This window comes from Aptenodytes forsteri, unplaced genomic scaffold (genome assembly GCF_000699145.1).
Source record: "Aptenodytes forsteri isolate BGI_AS27 unplaced genomic scaffold, ASM69914v1 Scaffold1, whole genome shotgun sequence".
Lineage (NCBI taxonomy): Eukaryota > Metazoa > Chordata > Aves > Sphenisciformes > Spheniscidae > Aptenodytes > Aptenodytes forsteri.
In genome coordinates this window covers 5,581,547-5,603,660 of record NW_008795035.1, presented here as the reverse complement: position 1 = coordinate 5,603,660, position 22,114 = coordinate 5,581,547, and the positions used below count along the sequence as shown (strand labels likewise).

The 22,114-nt window shown below is 40.5% G+C and overlaps 2 protein-coding genes across 3 annotated transcripts in view; both read left to right on the top strand.

The window, feature by feature from the left end:
* Positions 1-16,925, top strand: part of ZFAND6 (zinc finger AN1-type containing 6) — a 37,053-nt gene extending 20,128 nt beyond the window's left edge. The window contains exons 3-7 of one of the 2 annotated variants that reach the window (XM_009276554.2): positions 4,284-4,453; positions 5,700-5,811; positions 7,984-8,084; positions 15,219-15,332; positions 15,951-16,925. In XM_009276554.2, the coding sequence (XP_009274829.1) occupies positions 4,303-4,453; positions 5,700-5,811; positions 7,984-8,084; positions 15,219-15,332; positions 15,951-16,099 (627 nt within the window). In that variant the 5' untranslated portion in view covers positions 4,284-4,302 and the 3' untranslated portion in view covers positions 16,100-16,925. Of the gene's footprint in view, positions 1-4,283; positions 4,454-5,699; positions 5,812-7,983; positions 8,085-15,218; positions 15,333-15,821; positions 15,872-15,950 lie in introns of those variants that run through there. The other variant, XM_019471346.1, reaches the window with a different exon arrangement.
* A 3,272-nt stretch (positions 16,926-20,197) lies between these two features.
* The window catches only part of FAH (fumarylacetoacetate hydrolase), an 18,381-nt gene continuing 16,464 nt past the window's right edge, over positions 20,198-22,114 (top strand). Inside the window, exon 1 of the mRNA XM_009276552.2 lies at positions 20,198-20,293. Coding sequence (XP_009274827.1) covers positions 20,213-20,293 — 81 coding nt within the window. The 5' untranslated portion in view covers positions 20,198-20,212. The remainder of the gene's footprint in view (positions 20,294-22,114) is intronic.

The window sequence follows — 22,114 nt, the reverse complement described above, 5'->3', positions numbered from 1 at the left end:
AGCCATGTCGATCCCAAGACGTTGCTGTCACTTCAGCTATGAAGTTGCTTCAAGTTTTATACTGAAGCCATGCTAGGAGACCAGTTTTGAAAGTATGGATAGGGTATGTACTTGGGGTATATATTTTACAGTAGGCTTGATGCTCAGCAAGGGCTAGCTGCCCCTAAAAAGGGTCGTCCTATTTTTAGCCTTGTCACTTCCTTTGCACTGTATGTCAGTTCTCTAGAGTTGATCTTCTGTCAGATCAGCAAGCTCTCCAGTCCACCAGAATAAATATTTGTTTTTTCTATTGGATGGATGAACTGATCTGACTTGAGGAAGGGGCGGGGGTGTGCAGCAGGGACCAGGGCTGCGGGAGCTGGCTCACCCCTTTCAGAGCGCTTCCAAGGCTGCAATTTCAGTGACAGCCCACCATTACTGGCTTACATGATGGTTGGGCTCAGTGATACTATGGATCTTCCTGCATGAGGAATTATGGACAGTTTTGAAACAAATTATCTGAAGTTGAGCCAAGAACTGGGGTGACAGGACATCTTCTCTCCCCCCCAAAACATCTGTTCAGTGATCTCTTGCTGTTCATGTTTGAGATGGGGACAGAGTCCGGCTGCTCTGCTTGCGGCTGTTTGACTTGGGCCCTAGTGGTGAGGAAGAAAAGTCCCTGAGGTACAGTGCTGTGTCATCTTGGCCTTTGCCCTCGTGCAGTAGTGGATGTGTACAGGAGAGGCATGTCTGAAGTGCAGTGGCAGGTACCATCAGCACCTGGATCTCTATTCCCTTATATTTTCAATGCCTGTTTTTGGCTAGTGGTTCTCCTAATGCTTTAAGCCTGCTCTGCTGCTGAAACAAGTGGTTCCACACATGTCTTCAGCTAGACCCTCTCATGCCCAAACAGCATACATGACAAACACAAGCTCAGAAACCAGTCTATGTTAAAACTAATTGGCAAAAGATGGAGTGGTTGGTTTTCTAAGTTTGACCGCTTCCTTGATTCATTTCAGTGCATGTGAGCACTGAGGGAGGGGGAGTGAAAAGCTGGGGAGCAAGAGCTTATTATACTGGTTTGGCATTCTGTGGCTTTAGGGTTCAGATGGATCAGTGCAATCATCTCAGCAGCTTACAGGCTGCTAAAATGTGTGTTGTCCCTCGTGGTCGCATGTCATCCCTCACATCAGTTCCAGAGTTTTTCCCCTGTGTGTTGTGCTTTTTTTTCTTTTTGTGTGTGAACTGATTGAGCTCACTGAACTGTCAGAAAATTTTCTATGGTGATGATGACGCTTTTTTCCTGGTGGGTTTTTTTGGTGGCTCAGGGAACTAATTGGGTCAGTGAGGGTCCAGCTGAGCACTGATGAGCTGGTGAGCGGGATTGTATGTGATTGCCCCCTTTTGAATGCAACAAGCTATTGTATTGGTTCAACTTCTTTCTCATTTGACTTCATAGCATTGCATAAGTTTGATGCTATCTCTTCTCCATTTTATTCCCCAAATATTAGCAACCAATGAAGGATCTTCCGCTTCCTGTGGCTTTTATTAAAACTCTTCAGAAGAATCCCTGGCACTTCCCCTTGGAGATTTAAGTGTTCTGGAGCCTCATGCCAGTGGCTTGTGCTTTGGCTGGTGGCAGGATCCACTGGTTAATGAACTCGGGAACTGGCTTAGCTGGAACTCAGTCCAGCTTTTCTTGTTTTTCTTCTGGGCATCTTTGTGCACCTTTCACAATTTGTTTATGAATTGGAGCAAGTTTGATGCTATCTCTTCTCCATTTTATTCCCCAAATATTAGCAACCAATGAAGGATCTTCCGCTTCCTGTGGCTTTTATTAAAACTCTTCAGAAGAATCCCTGGCACTTCCCCTTGGAGATTTAAGTGTTCTGGAGCCTCATGCCAGTGGCTTGTGCTTTGGCTGGTGGCAGGATCCACTGGTTAATGAACTCGGGAACTGGCTTAGCTGGAACTCAGTCCAGCTTTTCTTGTTTTTCTTCTGGGCATCTTTGTGCACCTTTCACAATTTGTTTATTGAATTGGAGCAGACTTTTTTTTATGTCCACATTAGAAATTGTTATGCTGTGATTGCATTAGCACCTACTCCCTTCAGCAATGGTTGTGATGGGGAATAAGAAAATTAGTAGTAACCAGTGCTGTTATTGAGTTCCTGCGTGCTGCTTGAAGCTAACTATTGAACAGAAAGGCAATCATGGTAAATTTTGAAAGTTAGTGTAGTAGGGTTCTCTTAACGTGCTGCTGTCTAAAATTAAAAGGGTTAATACTTGTATTGTGACATCGAATCTCTATTAGCCCTTGAAATATTCTGTCCAAAGTGTTTTTTTAATTAGTCTTTCAATCTTAAACATTCTATGCCAAGAGTGACTTGTGTAAGGTTTCATCTTTAAATTGGTTTGAGTTACCAAAGCACAGAAAACTCGTGTTCATTTACGCTCTCCTGACATGGCTTCACTGAATGTTGGGCCCAGCATAAGAACTGAATTCCCACATGTGCTACTTGCAGTTTCATTCTAAAGGGCTGTCTGGAGAAAGGCAGGAATGAAAGTGCTCTTTCAGCTACAAGTACAGTACTTCAGCAAAATCAAATTTAGCTGTCGTTTGAGGTCAATGGGGGCTTTGTATGTCGAAAGCAAATGCTTCTATATTGGGGTGGGGGAGTGCAGTCAAACAGCTGAAATAAGCTTAATTGCAGGTTGAAGCTGAATAGGATACTATCAGATTTTTTTTTGTCTTCCTGCCTGTACATCTTCCTTGTCTTATCTTGAATACTTTCTCATCCTTACGGTGGAGTACATTATTACTGTGAACAGAAGACTTGACTGTTGTTTCTGTGTTGCTGTTAGCAAACCTCTGGGTTGCAAACCTTTTGAGGCATCAATTTCATATGCTTTGGGGAAATAAAACCAAAATGCAATGGATGTGGGTGTGAGAGGAGATGAGGATATTTGTCTAAAAACAAAATAATGGGAAACTTGTTTGTATTTGGCTTCAAATACATCTTATGTGAAAGGAAATCTTTTTACCCTGGTGTACTTCTTACTGTGGTTTAATCTAGTTTTATAACTTGGCAATTGGTGAAGTATTCAAATACCCTGAAACCCGTTCTCCTCTGGATTTTATTTTCTTTGCTTTTGAAATATATACTGATGTTACTTGAAAGATTGATTTTTTTTTTTACTTTTTTTTTCAGTAATACTGCTTATCTTTGGTTTGACTTGCAAGAATTAAAATTATCCATGCTTCAGCCTAATTTTTAATCAGGAAGTATAAAATGCAAGACCTAAGTTGATCTTGATTGAAATAATGGATACCTTGAGATACTTAGTTTCTTAATGAGAAGGGGTTTTTTGTCTTTCAAAACTGATACAAAAAAGGGCAAGAATATATTTATGGAGGGGGGCAAAAAATGGAAAATTAATTTCATCTCACTGAGTGACAGATGTCAATAACTGATTTACAAGTTAGACCATTTGAGAATAGTTAGGAGGCTCAGAACACTGTGGAAAATGGTCATTTGTTGTAATTTTCTTGTACTAAGAAGGTTTACAGATCTTTACAAGCCAGGGACAAAAAATACAAATTATATAGTGTTTATGAAAACTAAATCTTAACTATGTTAATGAGTTGCCTTTATTTCTCTTATTTTTCATTTTTAGTATATTTTCACACAAAACTGATATGTAGGAGGTATGTGTACCTAGTCTAGTGTTGACTGAAAGGGTGATTTTCTTTTTGCATGTGAAAAATCATAATATGAGCTTTGTGGTAAGCAGTCGTGTTGTCTTTCACTAATGACACAGTGACTAAACAGTAACTTGTGAATTCATGTGACTATTGTTAATTATAATTATGCAGTAAGTAAGCATGTGTTACCATGTTTGTCTTTCATTTTATAGTTCTCATTCACAGTATCAGGTGTTCAAGTTTCAAGAAGAGTTCAGCATAGGTGTCCCCCTCTTCTGCCTCCCCTTAACTTACTGCTAGAAGCAGTAATACTTCCAATATTTTCTAAATGACTTTTCTTTGTGGGCTATATATTGACCATAAAATGGTGGGGCTGAAAGGGTCTGCATGTAGGGGTCATGCAAAGCATACATATGACTGTATTTGTATTATTGGGCAGACTTGATAGACTTTTTAGGAAAGGGCATTGAGTTACCTGCGAGGCAGCTTTTCTAGAAGATCTTTTTGCTGAGCTATAGGAAACTCAGATTTTCAAATGTCAACTGTAAAAGAAGGTTTTCTCAGGCCTCTAAATACTGGGTTTTATGTATCAATTTCAGGTTTATAGAAGAAGGGAAAATGGCTCAAGAAACTAACCGTAGCCAAGTGCCTATGCTTTGTTCCACTGGTTGCGGATTTTATGGGAATCCTCGTACAAATGGCATGTGTTCAGTGTGCTACAAAGAACACCTTCAAAGGCAGAACAGTAATGGTAGAATTAGCCCTCCTGGTAAGTAATGCTGACATACGTGTGTTTGAACAACTCAAAATGACACAGTAGACAGCAGCTTGCTTCCTGATCATGTCCAAATACTAAAAGTATAGGAGCATTAGCGCAAACCATTTTATTCAAGTATCTTGCCTTATGGAATGAGCTTGGATGAAACGCTCATAATATAATCACACTGTGATTAATCTGCTCAGAAGTAGACTCTTGCTGATACCTTTTGTATTAATCTGAGTGTTTCCAATTTGAAGATATAAAAATGCAGAAAAAATACCATACCAACATATTTTTCCTGAAATTACTGACAGTAGAGATAACATTTAGCTTGGGGAATGTTTGTGAAAAGCATATAAAATACAGGTATTTAATTTCTGCAGCCTGATACCAAAGGATTAACCTGTAGATGCTTTTTAAGAATTGTTTCTCCTAACTTCAGGTAGAGATGCTTCTTGTTCTTTTTGGCCCAGTGCCCCATGTACTGCGGTATTTCCTACAAAGCAGATTTCCCATTGGAAATAAGTGCTGTCTTCCTACATTCACGCTCTAGAAAAAGCTAGAGGGCTCTTCCCCCTTTAAATTAATGGTAGTGCCCTCAGAAGGAAGAACCCTTTCTCTGCTCTGTTCACCCCAGTGTTTTCAACTTCAACATGTTCTGCTGGGGGAAGGAGGGATAGGGAGTGCTTCCCTGAAGCTTCTAAAATGTCTCTTCTGGCTTGGCTGAATACTGACAGCAAGGATTCTCATGGCGCACTCTTGAAGACTTCCCTCCTTGACTTTAATATTAAACTTGACTTCTAAAACTGAAGCGATAGCTTCCGTTGAAATCTGGGGATCTAGGTTCTACAACTTCAGAATGGATCCTAAGTTGGCATTGGGATGCTACACTACAGTTTCTCACAAATTCATCTTGGTTTTTTAAACAAAACCCAAGCATATCATGTCAGAATACTGCAGTTTATGCTGAGAAAGCTGTTTGTGGATGCTTTAATTAGCAGAAAATGGTAACTATTTTAAAGCTCCAGCTTCAAAATTTTGTGCTGTGTAACTTCTGGGGGCCTGGGGCTGGAACGTGATCGAAATATGGCCAAACAGAATTACTGTTTGTAAAATTATGTTTCATTACGATACAGGCTGAGATTCAATTACTTTCCTGTCTGGTGTCATGGGGGTCGAAGAATAATTGCATTGTATAACTTTTGTAATCCCAGGAAGTAGTGTAACACATTTTACATTAGTGTCTTCCTTCCAGCAACTTCTGTCAGTAGTATAACTGAGTCCTTACCGGTTCAGTGCACAGAAGGCAGCGCCCAGGAAACTCAGTCAACTTTAGATTCTACATCGACTCCATCTATGCAGCCAAGGTAAGCTGTTCCTGTCTGTTGTTCTGTGTTTTTACATAAAAAAATCTGTATCAAGATGATTAAATGAAGTGTACTGATACTGCATAATTAAATGCTAGGACCTGGATTAGGAAAACGTGTAAGATTTAACTGCTAACTTTAAAGCATGGGATCTCACAGTAAATAGTAGCTGATCTGTTAGCTACATCTTGCATTCAAATGCAAATTCCTCTTTAGAATTTAGCCTCAAATAGGAGCATTGCCAGCTTCATGCTGTTCTACAGAGATTTGTCTGGCTAGTCTTCTGACTCCACAATGTGCAGTTGGTTGTACATTTACCAAAGGAGAGCTCTTTTCGTCATAGAAATATGAGGATTTTGTAAAATGGCAGAAAGCTGTTTACTAGAGCTCTCCTAAATAAACGTATGATAACGTGTTAACAAACTAGTTGCTTTGTGAAGAGTGGAGCATACTAGAACAGGGGAAAGATACCTGAATCTTAGTACAAGTTGTGCTACTGAACTGATTTCTTATTAAGCAAGTAATTTCCAACTGGATTATTCAAGGAGACATAGCGTCCTCTTGTAAATCATTCAGACTTACTAAGTGCTCTCCATTTGTGAAAGCTAAATATTTGTTTATATTTAGTGGCTGCATTTCAGTTTAGAATGAGACAACCAACAGCAACTTAAGTGCTCTGGAAATTTTTTGAGTGAAAAATGTTAGTGTGTTATACTATGGAAGCTAACTTGCAGTAATATTTGTTCCAACTTTCCTTTAAAAATCACAATGTAGTAAAACACAGGCCGAGGGTGATTTCATCAGTTATTGTTGGCTGGTTCTGTTCAGACTGTGTTTTCTGCTCCTTAGCTTTTTATAGGAGGTGTTATCTCATGCTTGGATCCTGCATATGAACTGAGAGCTAGGTGCCATGTTTGATGCTATATTTGGTCTTTCCATTCTGGGATTTCTATTTGGGGTAGAAAATAGATACCTTACCCTGACACAACTCTTCTGGTATGTGTTAAAAAAAAAAAAAAATCATCCAGGTCAATGCACAGAGGTGAACCAATTACGGTGCCTTGGGTTTGTTTTCTCACACAACCTTTATAATACCATGACAGAGGAGAAAAAAAATATCTCTTTGATCACTAGCTTGATTACTGGTTACAGGAGAAATGGGTGGATGGTAGCTTTTAGACTTGCACATCAAAAAATCAGTGTCACTTGTTCTTTTTTCCAAAATAAAAGCAGGGATTCAACTTCAGTCTCTGGTAATACCTCAGAGTTATGATACTCTGAGGGAACGTCTAGTAAATGGACAATGCCCTTTTGTAGGTGACCAAACCTGCAGTTCAAGACCTACATGCAATTCTTGGCAATTAAAATTGTGACTCCAATGCCCTGGTTGTGTCACGGACTACTGGTAGGGCTTTGCTGGTTCATGGGCTGCTGGATAATCCAATTTCTTGGATTCAGAGTAAATCCCTAAGTGGAAAGGGAGAAACAAGTTGGGCAAATGGGGTAGTGCTACCTCTCGCTTGGGATTTCAGCTGTCTTGTTCCATAGTAGAGCTGCTGGATGAGCAGCTTGGCTGCAAGTCACTGCTAATATTGAATCTCTATCCCGTAACCGTCCAGGGTATTAATCTGTGAGTTTTCAGTCATTATGTGATTTTTAGCAGTATGGCTGACAGGGTCGGGAAGTTTGGCCAGCACCACTTTACACTGTGAAAATCTAAGGGGTTCTAGGTACAGCTGCAGATGCTTTATTACTGGAAACATTGACATGCTGCAGTTTTCTTGTTCGTTTCACTAGAACACCAAAAGTAGCTCCTCTACAATTGTCTTGCTGATTTATGTTATAAAAATCCTTGCATATTGAATGTTGCATTGTTACTTCTGTGTGGAAGGATGGTATGCCAAACTACCCCAAAATACTTTTTTTCCCTTTTTATAGTTGAACTGGTTTATTGCATTCGATCTGAATGCAAAAATGTTTAACTTCTGCATCAATTCAGATTGTCCAGTATTCTTAGACACTGATGTTTTTAAATGGTTACAGAAACAACTTCAGAGTGAAAAGTTTTGGCATGCTCTTTTAGCAAGATGTACTCTAATGTATTTCTTTCAGGAATGCTCTATAGAACATGGACATGCCTCATAAAAATCATAACTTTTTTCTTGCCCCCAGCCCTGTGTCAAGTCAGTCACTTTTAACAGAATCTGTAGCATCATCCCAACCGGATAGTACGGCTGCGGACAAAACAGTACCTGAGAGAGAAGATTTGCAAGGTTGGTGCCTAGTTTTCAGAGACAGAACTTACAAAAAATGTTTTTAAAGTTTTGACTGTTGTTAATATACTCCTGTTCAAGAGATGGCTTATTCTCAAACACAAATATTCTGTGAAATCAGAAGGCAAAATGAGGATAAACTTTCTTTTCTTAAAAGGCAAGTCTTAAACTGAAAACTCTTGTGTTTTACTGGCGATTTCAGTATCTGCCGTAACAAGTGTGTTAATTGGGGTTGGAAATGCACATCGTAAATCAATCGACTGTTCTGTCTTTATGCCACAGCTATTACATGTAAGTAGAGTTTTGAGTATCTGTTACTTCTCAGAGTAGTCATTTGCAGCAAATATCACAGAACTTTATGAGCATATTTGTGATAGAGGGTATTATGACATAGCTATTGTAAGAACAATGTTAGTATCTTGTATAAACATGAAACACCTATAAAAGAACCTTTCACCTGTGAACTGTAGTGGTGTAATATTTTGACCCACTCAAATTCACTTTATCAAATATAAAATTACCAAACCACAAACTGGTTGCTTGAAGGAAAATGGCTGAGTGGGTGATTTTAACTATATTGGCCTAAAATCCTTATTGCTGGTACAATGTAAAGTTTTTCTCTTTGATTTTTTTTTTCTTTTTATGTGCAGGCTTGCAGAGATTAAAACTAAAGTGTTTTTAATAGTATTTCTTAGGAAAATGCAAAAATGCCAGATAGTATACAAAATTTGCTCAGACTTGTAATCCGTAGACATTATAAAAAGTATTTAAAGGTAAGTCAGTAAGTATTCTGCCTTTACTTCTGCTGACACAGCTAAGGCTTTAGTGGGTAGAGTTAGGTTTCTGTAGACTAGTCTAAATATAGGAGTTTAGGTTTTCCACAGATGCAACATGTAATTCCACTTAAAGATGCTAAATATGAGTTCGTTCATTGTATCTCTGGTATCAAAGTTGTACTTTTCAGATTCTTGTCTAAACCTGAGGTCTCCCTTTTTGTAGGGTGGAATAGAGGAGTCATTATTTAGCTACTGCGCTGAGTAAGGCCACCTCCTTGGTGTCACAAACAGTAGTTGTAAAACTCAGAGAAAAGGTTTTAGTGCTAATGCCATTTTGTACTAGCCTTTGAGATGTCAATTATTAGAAACATATTTACTCCTAAAAAGATACATTCTAGACATATGTTCTAATACCTGCTATTTAGTTTGTTTTCCAGAGCTGAGAGCTCGTGTTGCCTAAGTTTTGACAATGCGGGTAAGGCAAGCTCTTAATACCGATCAACGATGTCTGGCCTTACCCAGCTTGAGAGAAGAGCAAGTGCTGAAAAGGCTTATACTTAAGTTCTATATGTTTGCACAGCAGAGGTAGGTTTGCAAGCTAGATTTTTAGTTGGTACACCTCTGAGTAATACACGTGTGGCTCCACTTTCATCCCTGTTCCGCAGTATGGGGAACCCAGCTGTAACCCAGCTCCCATGCAGGTACATCCCTTTCTGGGAACCTCAGAAGTAGAACGTCTCAGTCAGGCACATGAATATTGCACTGCAGGTTTACGCCGATATGGATGTGGCATATATCAGAGAATATAAAGGCAACTTCTGTAAGCCGATCTTCCTACTACCCTGTCTTTTTTTTTCTTCTTCTTCTTCTTGGTCTCATGATTCTTCATCTTCCATCCAGTGCCTGAATTAGTCTCTCTGTTTACATACGTATCTTACTTGCTTGGTTTAGCTGTAAGTTGAAACTCTGGGTTTGCAGCATCTACTGTCTTTTCATTGGGAGGTGGGGGGAGTGCTTTATTTTAAAATAATCTTTGATGCTTGTACTGTGAGGTGACTTGGGCCTGTGAAAAGGCTTTTCCCAGCAAGTTTTCAGAGGAACGTCTCTCTTCTTACCCATTTGGATAAATTTATGCTCCTTCTAATTCTCTACCTCTAAAGCTAATTCTCCCTATGAGAAGATAAGATAGGTTTCTCAAGTAGAAGCTTTGATTTCAGAGGCATATTTGCATTTTACAGTATGTATTTCAAGGATTAACCTATATCAGGTGTTTCGAGTACTCAGCTGTGTCCTGTGTCCTTTTCTTTGTACCATAGTGATTCCTAAACTAGGAACACCACCACCATGTAATTGCAGTTCTAAATTACAATCCCTATTTATAACTCGCTGTGGCAGGGTCAGCCTCATTTTCTGAGGAGTTGCTTCTGTGCTATCCCTTAACTGAAAATCATAGCAAATGTAGTGTTTCCAGTTTTAAAGTATTTTGCTTTGAAAGTGTAAGTTTGTAAAGAAAGCAGCTTATAATGGATGCTAAGTGGATTTCATTGAATTGTTGTCACAATTGTGCATCCTAAAGTTTTTTGTTTTGTTTTAGTTTTTTTCCCCACATCATCCAGAATTTGAATTTCAGGCTGCTGACAAGAATGTAATAGAAATATGTGAATCAAAGTTACTTAGTATTGTCTGGCTTTGTAGCATTTAAAAGAGAAAAAAGTCACAGAACTGTGGGAGTTGGTCCCAGACTGAAGAGCTTATAATGCTACTTCTGTTGATGTAGGGGAGGAAAAAAGAAATTATGTCTGCTTTGATCATTTGTTCAGTATTTATTCTGATAAAAATCTTGCTTCATTGGAATGTCTGTTCTGGAGCAAATTGTTTCATGCTACTTATATCGTAAGTTAGCTGTTGTAGATGAGGCCCCCTTGACTTGCTGTTTAACAAAATTTACTAGGCTACAGTAACAATGAATGAAAGATTGGGTGAATGGTTAGGCTTTCTTAGATTACTATTATTATTTTTTAAAGCAGACAGATAAATGGGACTTGAGCTATGCGCGCACAGTCCTTGCTGTTTGCAGACAAGCTAGAACTACAAAGGGATAAAAATCCCAAAGAGCAGGTCAAATTTGTTTGTCTCCACTGGATTTATGCATTGCAAAAGAAATAGAGGAAAACTATAGAATATGTTAGTAAATCTAGATTTTACACTTAGTGACTGCGTCATAATGCTTATAGGTACTGAACACTGCAAAAAACCCAGACACTAGATAGTGGCTAATAGATAGTATTTTTTAAGTTTAATGTTCTTAAATACCATGAATATACCATTAGCGATGACCTAAAATGAAATGCATTAAGGTACAATCCAGCTTTTGTAGCAGCTTTCTTCTATTTTGAGCATCTCTCCAACTCATTTTAGATTGCCGCATGGACTGTTGTACCTCTTGGTCAACATTACGGCCCTGTTAGGATTAGCCAGTCAGGATTTCTGATTTGTTAGCCAGGGGATTAACAGTGCTGCCTCCGGGCAAGCCTGCAAGCGGGTAAAGAGGTGCTTTGCTTCTCTAGGATTAATGAGTTTGAAACCGTCCAGGTTAGAATTCATGCTTTATACTTCAGGGAGGTTTTTAAAGGTAAGTGAAACTTGTCATGGAAGGCAGGAGCAGTCCCACCACATACATTATGGAGCTCTTACAACTCCAGAACGTGGGGCTAGAAGTATAAATCATATTAACAGGTGAGCTTTTAGCCTCTTTGAGGCTGAAAACTTCGGAGAACCAAAACAGCAGCTCTGATTTTTGAACTCATTGCTAAATTGGAGAAGTCCATATATTAGCATTGCAAAATGCAATCAGTCGTGTAATATGGTGTGGTTAGTATTTTGAAAAATCAAAATACTAACTAAGATTTAGCTAGCTAACTAGCTAAAAGGTGCATGGCTGTTCTTTTCAATGAAGTCACCTGGTTTTGCACTCATCTAGGATTTTTGTGAGGTGAAACAGTTTAAAAACTCAGTCATTGCTGACTAAGTTAAAATATTAAAACAACTAAGTTGCTACAGAACTTTATATAGAAATAACCTGGACCTAAGGTGAATGCTGTTGAACTAACGGCATCAACTTCAGTGGACTTTATCAGAGCTAGCTCAGTAGACAGAACTGGAAAGGAATTGATGGATACTTCCGATTTTTTGTGACAGTACCAGGGGCTCAGAGGTAGAGTGTGATTATGATACAGTTGTAGAAGATAATGTAGGATATCCTGATTTACTGGATGAATGCTCCAGGGAGAGAGGAAACATTCACAAGAAAGAATTAAAACTAAATTCTGTAGGTAAGTGTGCTTTTATTTAATTTATTTAATGTGCCTCTTCTAACACTGAAACAGTGTGTTTTAGGCTGATGATTTCAGCTTAGTGTTACAATGTTAGGAAGTAGGGATCTTCTGCCTAGGATTAACTTCACATTTCATTCCTCTGGAAGAGTTGGGTGTTCTTCTTCCTAGGTCTGGTCAGATGCACTTAAGAGGTAAAAGTAGCTGTTACACTCTTCCTGTGGGAATGAGGAACCTTTTTCTTTGAGAACTCTGCCTGGTAATACAGGGGTGATAAACATAAAATGTCCAGAGTAGGGAGAGAGGAGAGAACAGATGAGGTGTCAGGAGTCTTGCAGCAAATTCACGGAGTTCTGTGGTGTGCCTGCAGAGATGCAAGGGCTGGAGTGTGCTTGATCTCACGGATGCCATTTTCACGGTCTGTCAGAGTACACCGGAGTTCAAGCAGGGTTGGCACAAGCAAAGCAGTTTGCTTCTGCCTTTTGGAGGAAATCCAGACTCTGCTTGTTTTGATCAGCTAAGAACGTGCTCTGTACAACAGGGAACTTCTAGCGGCCAGCCCAACTTGTCAGCTCCAGAAAAATGAGTTCATGCTTTATTCCTTTTTGGTTAGTTGGCAGCTTGTACTGGTGCTGCCAGTGCTTCTGTTCTCCAGCTAAAGGTAGAGCTGGGGCTGGGGGAAGGGAGGGGATGGGTTCAAGCAAAGCAGGCAGCAGCATCCTGGAATCCAGACAAAGTACAGCAGCTGGGAGTGGCTGCAGCATGTTTCCTGTGAGCTCCAAGCTGGGTCGTATTGCATTTTACCTGGCTTTTTTTCTATTGCCTTCATAGACGGAGCACTAAACGCTGGCACTTTGTCATCTAAAGGTGGCTTAGTGGTTGGGATATTCACGATCATCATAGAGGATTTTGAGTCAAATCTCTGGCTTCTATGCGAAAGCAAACTGAGATCTAAAATTTATGGTTACTATAGTAGATACAAAGTGACTTGTGGCAGCAGTAGAAGAATCTTCCCACTCAGTTCTACAGTGAGCAGCAGCCCTTAAATATTTTTAAACCTTTTTAATGCGAGGGCCATATGCACAAAGAAAATGTAAGTATGTATGTATTAGAGAGCCTTGTTATGCAGGGAACAGTGCCAGTTTTTCCTAAATTTGGCTAATAGTTACAGAGGCTTTTAGTAAAACTTAGATTGAGGTAACTGGGTTTTGCTACAGCAGGAAGTGCAAACTTGAGAATGTTAGCTGCTAAACGCTAATTCATGGCATGAAGCTTTCTTAACGAATTAATAAACACTGCAATGTCTGTTCTGTAGAACACTGCAAGAGTTCATTTGAGTAAGTCTTACCACTTTTGATACTTCTCTAGCATCTTTTAATCCTTACTGCTTTTGACTCTTCTCTTGCAAACCTTTGGATATTACCTGTCCGCTCAGAAACATGCCATTTAAAGCCATTGAACCTTTTTCGCAAACTATCAATTCTTACAAATTTCAGGACAAAGAAAAGGTCTGCTTGTAGCATAGATAGTGATTTTTAAAGGATTTAATAAGCCATGTATAACAGTCTGACTATCTTTGCTAGCTTAACCTTTGGAACATACTGTCCACTCGGGCAAAGTCTTTGCTGGTGGTCAGGTATTTTGCTACCTGTTGATGTTGCTTGGTACAGACTACAATGTTTTGATATATTGCAAAAGTGGAAAGTGCCCTTTCCTTTTAAAAAAAAAAAAATCATCAGAATAGCAGCACAGGAAAAAAACCCCACCAGAATTGTTATGCAGAATAGCAGTTGGCTGGCACAGAACTAGCACAGAACTGCATCTGACAGTCTCCGCCTAACAAAAGTCCAGCTGCGCAGAGATGCCTGCAGCTTTTTCCCTGACAAATGTCTGGGCTTGCTGTTGTATTCCCTTCTTTACAGCATTGGTTCTAGCTCTGCTTCCATTGACGCCCCTCCCAGCTGGAGCTTGCTTTCGTTCTTTGCCTCTTTGCTGCAAATACTCCTAGCTTCTGTGTACCTTAGGAGCTTGCTTTCGTTCTTTGCCTCTTTGCAAATACTCCTAGCTTCTGTGTACCTTGCTCACTGGAGACTTGTCCTGCTGTGATCTAGCAATGGCTGGTAGGCAGAGATTGGCTCTTAGCCCTTCTTGAAATGAAATGAAGTTGGGTTTTTTGGTTTCTATTTCTGCTTTGTAACGTAAGGAATGTGCAAATACTTGAGGAAAACCAGCCAATTTCTATTTTTACCTGGGTCAGGCAAATACTACCATTACTTGTTTATATTCTCCCACTCAACCTGTAACCTGTCTCTTTCAGATGTGAGAGAGTATGAAAGTAGGTTGAAAGTTGTCTTAGCAAAAGTGTCTTTAAAATGAGGTGTTTACCTCCTTCCTTCTGGGTTTCAGGATAGCGTACTTCTTCCCTGTAAGTCCGTGTGAGCTAATGGTGGCTCACCCCAGTAGTGACTAGCCCCTGTGTAGGCTTTTTCCAGGTGTGCAAGAGCAGCAGCGTCACAGTGGTAGAGATTGTTCTGAAACACTGCATTTTGTGTGGCCTCAGTACTGCAACCTTCGGCAAAAACAATGTTGATTCAGTATTTAAAAGGGAGTGTTTTACTCAACTGATCTGAATAAATACAGTGCTTCTTACAAGCAAATTTTAGGAACCGGACTAGTTACACTGGTGGGGAAACACTTGGCGTTGGATTCTCTTCCTAAATCTGACAGCACTGAATCTTACTCTTAAACCTAACTTTTGATTATTCTGTTTCTTTATGGTGTTTTTGTACTGTGAACTTTGTATGAGCATTCAGTGAATTCTCTAATTAAATGAGATTGAAGGTCCAGAAGGAGGGAGTTCCAGTACCACTACTGAGTCTGTTACGCTTCAGACGTGGAAGCTGCAGCAAAATGGCTAACCCCAGAACCTAGATTTACAACGTGGGCTTTAGATTATCATATGACTTAGAGGAAGGGGAGAGACACAGACGTTTTTTTCCGTTGTTCTTACTAACTTTTAATGTTAGCTTCAGTGTCAGAGAACGCAGAGCCTACACCTGAAGAACAAGACAAGTCGCTTGACAAACCAAAGCAGAAAAAGAATCGCTGTTTCATGTGCAGGAAGAAGGTTGGACTTACTGGTAAGAAATTCTGATTTCACTTTTCTTAGAGAGACTTGTTTAGGCTTTGGGCCTTTGAGAGGTTCTTCTCTTAAGGGGGAAATGGGGCATGGTCATCTCCATGTTGTTGATTTGAAATAAAACTTGGCCAAAGGTGCTTTCAGCTTAGCTCTTACTAGATTTAGTCATTTATGTATTATTTTATTTTTCAGCTTCCTGTCTTTAAGTGAAATTTGTAATTCCAAATACTTCCCTTTGGAAGTCTGCTTAGCTGAGGAATTGGATGATAGTTTGCTGCTGTTCACTAACCAGCTTTGCGGTGGTTCAGTGAAAGGGCCTAAGAAAACTTGAGTTCTGCGGGGTGAAGATTCATAAACAAAGAGAAAGAGCAGGAGGTCTCTAAGAATGCGTTTTGTGCTAGTGTTTCATGTGGTAGGAAGGAATGGTCAAGACAAATCTTACTGTAATTGCTTAAAAATGTATTATTTGTGATTCTTATGCTTTCTGCAGCAGGGGCTCTTTGGCTGATTGACACTGGTGACTGAGATTTATTGCTAGTGAGTGAACACATTCAGGATTTAAAACAAACCAGTATAATTAAGAATGTTGAAATGTCTAAGCTAATATTTCTGTCCACAGGGTTTGAGTGTCGGTGTGGAAACGTTTACTGTGGTATGCACCGTTATTCAGATGTACACAGTTGCTCTTACAATTACAAAGCCGATGCTGCTGAGAAAATCAGAAAAGAGAATCCTGTAGTTGTTGGGGAAAAGATCCAGAAGATCTGAACTGCTGCTTCTGCTGGAATACAAAATCCTCTGACCATCTGCAGATTAAATTGACTTGAGCTTTTTTCCTTAGTCATCAGGAATGTAGAGCAGTGTATCTTGCCTAGACCTTTTAATCATGCATGTCATCAGATGAATAGATTTTTTGTTTTTGTTTTTTGTTTTGAAAATGACTCTGAACATTTATTTTCATTGCAGTTTTCTGTGGCTGAAGACTTAAGTAAACTTTACAAGTATTATCCTTTAAGATCATTTTAATTTTAGTTGAGTGCAGAGGGCTTTTATAACAAACGTGGAGAAAATATTGGAGGGCTGTGCTTTTCCAGGATAAAACATGCATGCGTTAACTTTGCAGTTTATTTTCTTGTTGTATATAGCTTTTCTCTGCAGCACAATTTCCTTTTTTTTTTGATAATGCCTTGTATGGCACAACTAGTTATCAGTAACTGAATGTATTTTAATCATTATGGCTGCTTCTGGTTTTTTTCCCATTAACGAGAGGTTATACATGTTCGCATATTAGCTTGTTTGCACCCTCTACCTATTTATGTATGAATCATTTGTAATGAGAGTGTGTGCTGAGGTTGTCTGCGTGTTGTTTTTTTTTAAATTGTTTTTTTTGTTTTTGTGTGTGTGTGGGGGGAAGGCTGTATGCACTTCACTGACTGCAGGTTTCATTGGGATTACATCCATCAGTCTGTCTGTACACAAATATGAAGAATGATCTGAAGTATCTGTGCTGTATTTATGTTTATCCACGTCTTAACTTTGATTAAATAAAATTTAAAAAAATTTGAGCCCCTGTGGCTGTCACTGGCATCTGTAATTTGGATTTCTCTTGCTTTATTTTCATGGGGACCTTCCATTGGTGGTTATTTTACTTACAATATAATATATACTTACTGTATTTATCCACAGAAACCGTCCCTATCCCAATGCCAGCTAACTTCTGATTTATTCTTGTTTACCTTTCCACCTATAACTATCAGAAAGACTACAATTTCCAGAAGCTTTCTACCTTGTGCGTTGATACGTTCTGCGCAGGGAGTTCTCCGTGCTTCCTGTGCAGCGTGTCACTCGTGCAGGAGTTGGGGTCGTTTGTGACAATGTACTTAAGTTGGGGGCAGACCTACAGGTAAAACAGATGCGGCCAGTGACGAGGCTGTGGACCCACGCGTGTGATTCTCTGGTTCTGGGAAATACAGCTGCGGGGTTTGTGATCCAGTATCTGACAGGCAGCACTGCACAGACTTCTTTGAAGTTAGGTGAGAGAATGGTTCTTGAGACAGTTTCTCCAGTGAGATGTCCTTAATTCTGAGGTTTTGAAATCCGTAGACTTCAACATTGAACACTGCCACAACCACCTTCTGCGCACTCCTTAGTGGATCTACAGGCTTGTAAGTGATCCCCATTTGGGGGTAGGAGGAATTATTCTTTTATCTTGTGAGGGTGCTCAGTAACTTTCTTTTAATTAAGACTGCCTGTCTTGTCAGATCAGAGTCTGTGCCTCAACCGTTCAACCACCCTGGTCATCCATACAACTTCAAGCTTGAGTGGTTTACGTAGTACCATGGTAACTTCAGCCTGTGCTACTTATCACCAAACTTAACAGTCCACTCACTAACAGAACTAATTCCTCTCCAGATGGTACTGATCTGCGGTTGAAATTTCACTTGGTGACTTGCTGCTGCTTTCAAGCATTTGTGAAATAAATGAGATTGCATGGTTTTATTTAAAATGTTAAATTTTTAATCAAAGCTGGCTACATCCTTTAAAATTCTGAATGCTCTTTAAAAGCTATGGCTGGCAATTAGTAGATAAAGCACTACATTTAGCATATAAACACTATGCAGCAGAAGGAGCTTTCTCTATCAGATAGCTATGGAAAGTAGTTTGCAAGACCCAATAATAAATGTGAAGTATCTTGTGCTTGCAAAAATGGCTTAACTGCAATCTATGAAGCACATGGTTTTTATAGTAAAAGAGGGAATAAATATAACTCTTTCTGGCAAGTTTCGGTAATGGTCTGCCTCTTTATGGGTCAGAGATCCTGTATTTCCTCAAAGCATTTGCTAAACTTCCTCTTACACAGCACCGAGCGTGGAGGAGCAGCAGCGTCTTCTCTTCCGTGGGTGTTCCTCAGTTTGCTTTCTTCTTTGCTGCTACTTCCCCATTCCCCAATCCTTCTCTTCTCAGTTTGACTCCTCCCTCTTCCCTATTTCTGGTCTCTCTCCTCCTTTTAGGAAAAGTGTCTTTTTCTCTCCCCTACGTGCCCTCCCCTCCAATCTGCCTTTCATCTGACAGTGGTAAGTCTTAGAGAGGAGACGCTGTAGATCTCTCAATGGGGGGAAAGCCAATCCTGTTTGTCTTTTCTGCTGTCTGAGAGACTGAAGGAAGAAAAGGTACAAGAAAAGCGACTGCCTTTGGAATTCAGATTAACCACTGCCCATTCTGAAGCGACAACTCTTCTGGCCCTCGATTGTACGGTAGGAAACGTGACTGCACCAAGAGGAAACCTGCCTTGCGACGCTGTGCAGTACCGACAGCGAGGCAGATCAGCAGCGGGCAATTCTGCTTCCACACGTATCGTTCTCAAAGCAATCCGATAAACCTCCTTTGGCCTGGCTTGTGCATATTTCTCAGAGTTAAGAATACTGAGAGAGTATATGGTCCTGATACGTAAACTTGCGTTTGGACTGGAAATCCACCTTTCCCTGACACTCGAGAATTGCGTGCGATCTTTGTTTGCTTTGGCATTGGCTCTGTGTTATCGCGGTGGTTGATCTTCTTCTCAATCTGGGTAACTAGTGAAGCTTTCTATTTTGTGGCATCAGCTTGAGATTAGCAGATGAACATTCTAATTAATACCAGCACGTTCGCAGCACTACACAGCACTTGAGTGAATCTGTCTTCTCAAGATGCACAGTGTGTATTTGAAACACGCTTTCAAGATGTTTTTGTTTCGTTTTTGGAATGAGCAGGTTATACACCCAAGTCCTACAACCTTGGCATGAAACCACTGCGTTAAAAATGCTTCCAACAATCAGTGGAGTGGAGTTGTACCTTAGGTACAGGGGTTTTACAGGAAATTTTACAGAAGTTTGTGCTAGGCATTGTGTTATTTAAATAAGAATCCCTTTCAAAAGGCACCATGTCAGCTCGCGTCTCCACTAGCGAAGAGCTGTCACAGATGGGCTGTCGTCAATGGTGGTGTGTCATCTTACACTGAATATCTGGCTCTACAGCTTGCTGCATTTCTTCTAATGAGTCTTTTCTGCCAAAAAAAAAAAAAGTTGAGCAGGAAACCAGTTCTTTGGCAGTCGCAAGCCTCTAACCATTTTTATTGAAAAGGGGTGGTCTTTGCTATTTAGTTCTAATTTCAAGGACGTTCCCTCGTTGGTTCCTACTTTTCCTGAATATGGGTGAATGTTCTCCTGCAGGTGGGAGAAAGCTGGGGCTGGGAGCAGAAAGGCCGGCCTCCCTGCTCTTTATGGTTGGTTGCACGCATATCTCTGTTTTTGAGCTGCTGGAACTCTCTGGGGAAAATGGAAGGACTCGGTCAGGTGCAGCGTTACACAACTAAAAAGCACGCAAAGTGCGGTTTCAGGTGCGCGTTGTGCAACTTGCCAAAGGTTGCTGAGCTCCTGGTGGAAGAACCGCTCAGCGTGGGCGCGATCATTTCACCATCGCTCCGGCAGGTAAGCGACCCCTCAGAAGGTAAATGAGCGGAGTTACCTCTGGTCTTAGAGCTGTCTGCTCGGATCCCCCACCCGCAGCGACGTACCTGTTGAAAGAAGGCCCCAGTTTCATGGGAGGGTTTATTGAGCAGGAAGAGCCTGTTTCTCCACCGGCTTCTACCTCGCCGGGAACAGTTACAGCTGCTGACTCATGCAAACCTCTGGCACTAATTAACCGCTGCCAGAGGGAGCAGGCAGAGGGGTGGGATGGAGATGGGTCGGCGATTGGTTTGGGGCTGAGGACGGAGGGTGGGATTTGGTGCTTCTTGTGCTCTGGGTTACAACATCTGGAGAGGACCTTCCTCCTAGGCAAGGCGCGTAGCAGCCCGGGAGGTGGGGGCTCTCGTCCGTAAGCAGGGACTGCTCGGTGTTTAGCATGTCTTTCATCCAGGTAGACAAGGACTCAGATTTTCCTCTCCAAAATCTCCCCTACGGGGTTTTCTCCACTAAGGAGGAGGTGAGTAACAGCAAACTTTGTCCTTGGGGTGGTGTAACTGTTCCGAGGCTATGAATAAGAACAGAAATTCCTGGCAACCTGGGATAAAGGAAAACTTCCCAGCCTGAGACGCTTGCACGGGCTTCCTGACTCGACAGCAAAACTGTAGCTGCCGCACTGTCTTTCTTCTTAATGTGGTTATTTTGATGACAGCTTCTTCAAAATTGCACAAAAGAAATGAAAAGTGTTAATACTTATGAGAAGTACTTTGGCTAATACATACAGTAGTCTTTGTGTGGTTTTGGCTGGTTTTGTGAAATCATTAAATCTGCGTTTGATCCTTTCACTCTCTCAGTAGAGGCACGGCACAGTTCGCGCTTTTTTTTTTTTTTTTAACTCATCCCTTATTTTTTTTTAATTGGCTTCTTCAAAATTGCACAAAAGAAATGAAAAGTGTTAATACTTATGAGAAGTACTTTGGCTAATACATACAGTAGTCTTTGTGTGGTTTTGGCTGGTTTTGTGAAATCATTAAATCTGCGTTTGATCCTTTCGCTCTCTCAGTAGAGGCACGGCACAGTTCGCGCTTTTTTTTTTTTTTTTAACTCGAGCCTTCATTTTCTTTGTGACTGAGTGTAATCACACCGTCACCCTTAAGAAGCCACGTTAAATATTTATTTTAATCTACTGTTAATTCTATAGCGCCCAGTCCCTCTTGCACAACGTGAACTGACGTAAGGGAAAAGCGAAGGCTGAATTGAAAACACCGCATTTGCAAGCGAGTGTTGTCTCCCGGTCTGTTAAGAGCCTGCTCTTGGTGAGTTTGTTTGGTGGCTGCAAAAGCATTAAACCAGGGCACAAAATGTGTGTTTCATTTCTGTCTTTGCAGCTGACCCGTTGTGTTTTATTGGGCATACATTTATGCAACGGTGCATTAAACATGTAAAAGCGTGTTACGTTTAAAGCTGTGCCCAAGGGCTATGGACTGAGCCAGCTTCAGGCCTTATATTTTATGATCGCATAAGAAAACGCGATTCAACCTTTCTTCCGAGGAGGTAGCTCCCAGTTCCCATTTTCATGAGAACTGAGCCCAGCTGGGCTGAACCTCACACCTCCGAGTGCCTGAGGGGATGGAGCCCTGGAGATGTGTCCTCCCGGAGAAAGGGAAACGAGCCAAGAGCCGCATCTCGGAAGGAAGAAGTGGAGGATTGATTTATCATTGCTCACGGAAACTTCATGATTATCTCCTGGTTTCTGCTGTCTCGGCTTATCCATGCGGGTTTAAAAAAAAAAGAATTTAAGCTGGAAGATGGTGTTTTCTGATGTGGTATTTTCCAAAGATGAAACCGAGATGGTCTGTTTAATCTCTTCCTAGATGTGTGTGTTCTTATCTAGCAAGTTTGGATTATTTTTCTGCCTTCTCCAGTAACTGTTCTCTTCACTCAAGCCCTATGAAAAGACAGGCAAGGACTTACGGAAATTATTTAGAAAAATAGTATTCTAAAGGTAGCCCAAAGTTTTAATGATATTAAGCTAAAGCAGTTGATGTCATTCCTGACTATCCCAGTTACAAATTAACCTGATATGACCTTTAGTTTTTTCTGCAGGAATGTTTGCTGAATAAATACTTATTATCGCATTTGGAAACTGGCTTAGAAATTAAAGGTTAAAAAATAGGTTTAATAGCATGGATTTTCATAGATGGTTATTCCCATTTGGTGAGCTGGTTTTCATAACGACTGTAGCTAGTTTGTCTTTATTTGCCTAAAGACACGAATAATTGAAATTTGTCTTTGAACGCTGCAGCATTTTTGTAACACACCACCTCCCCCCGCCGCCGAC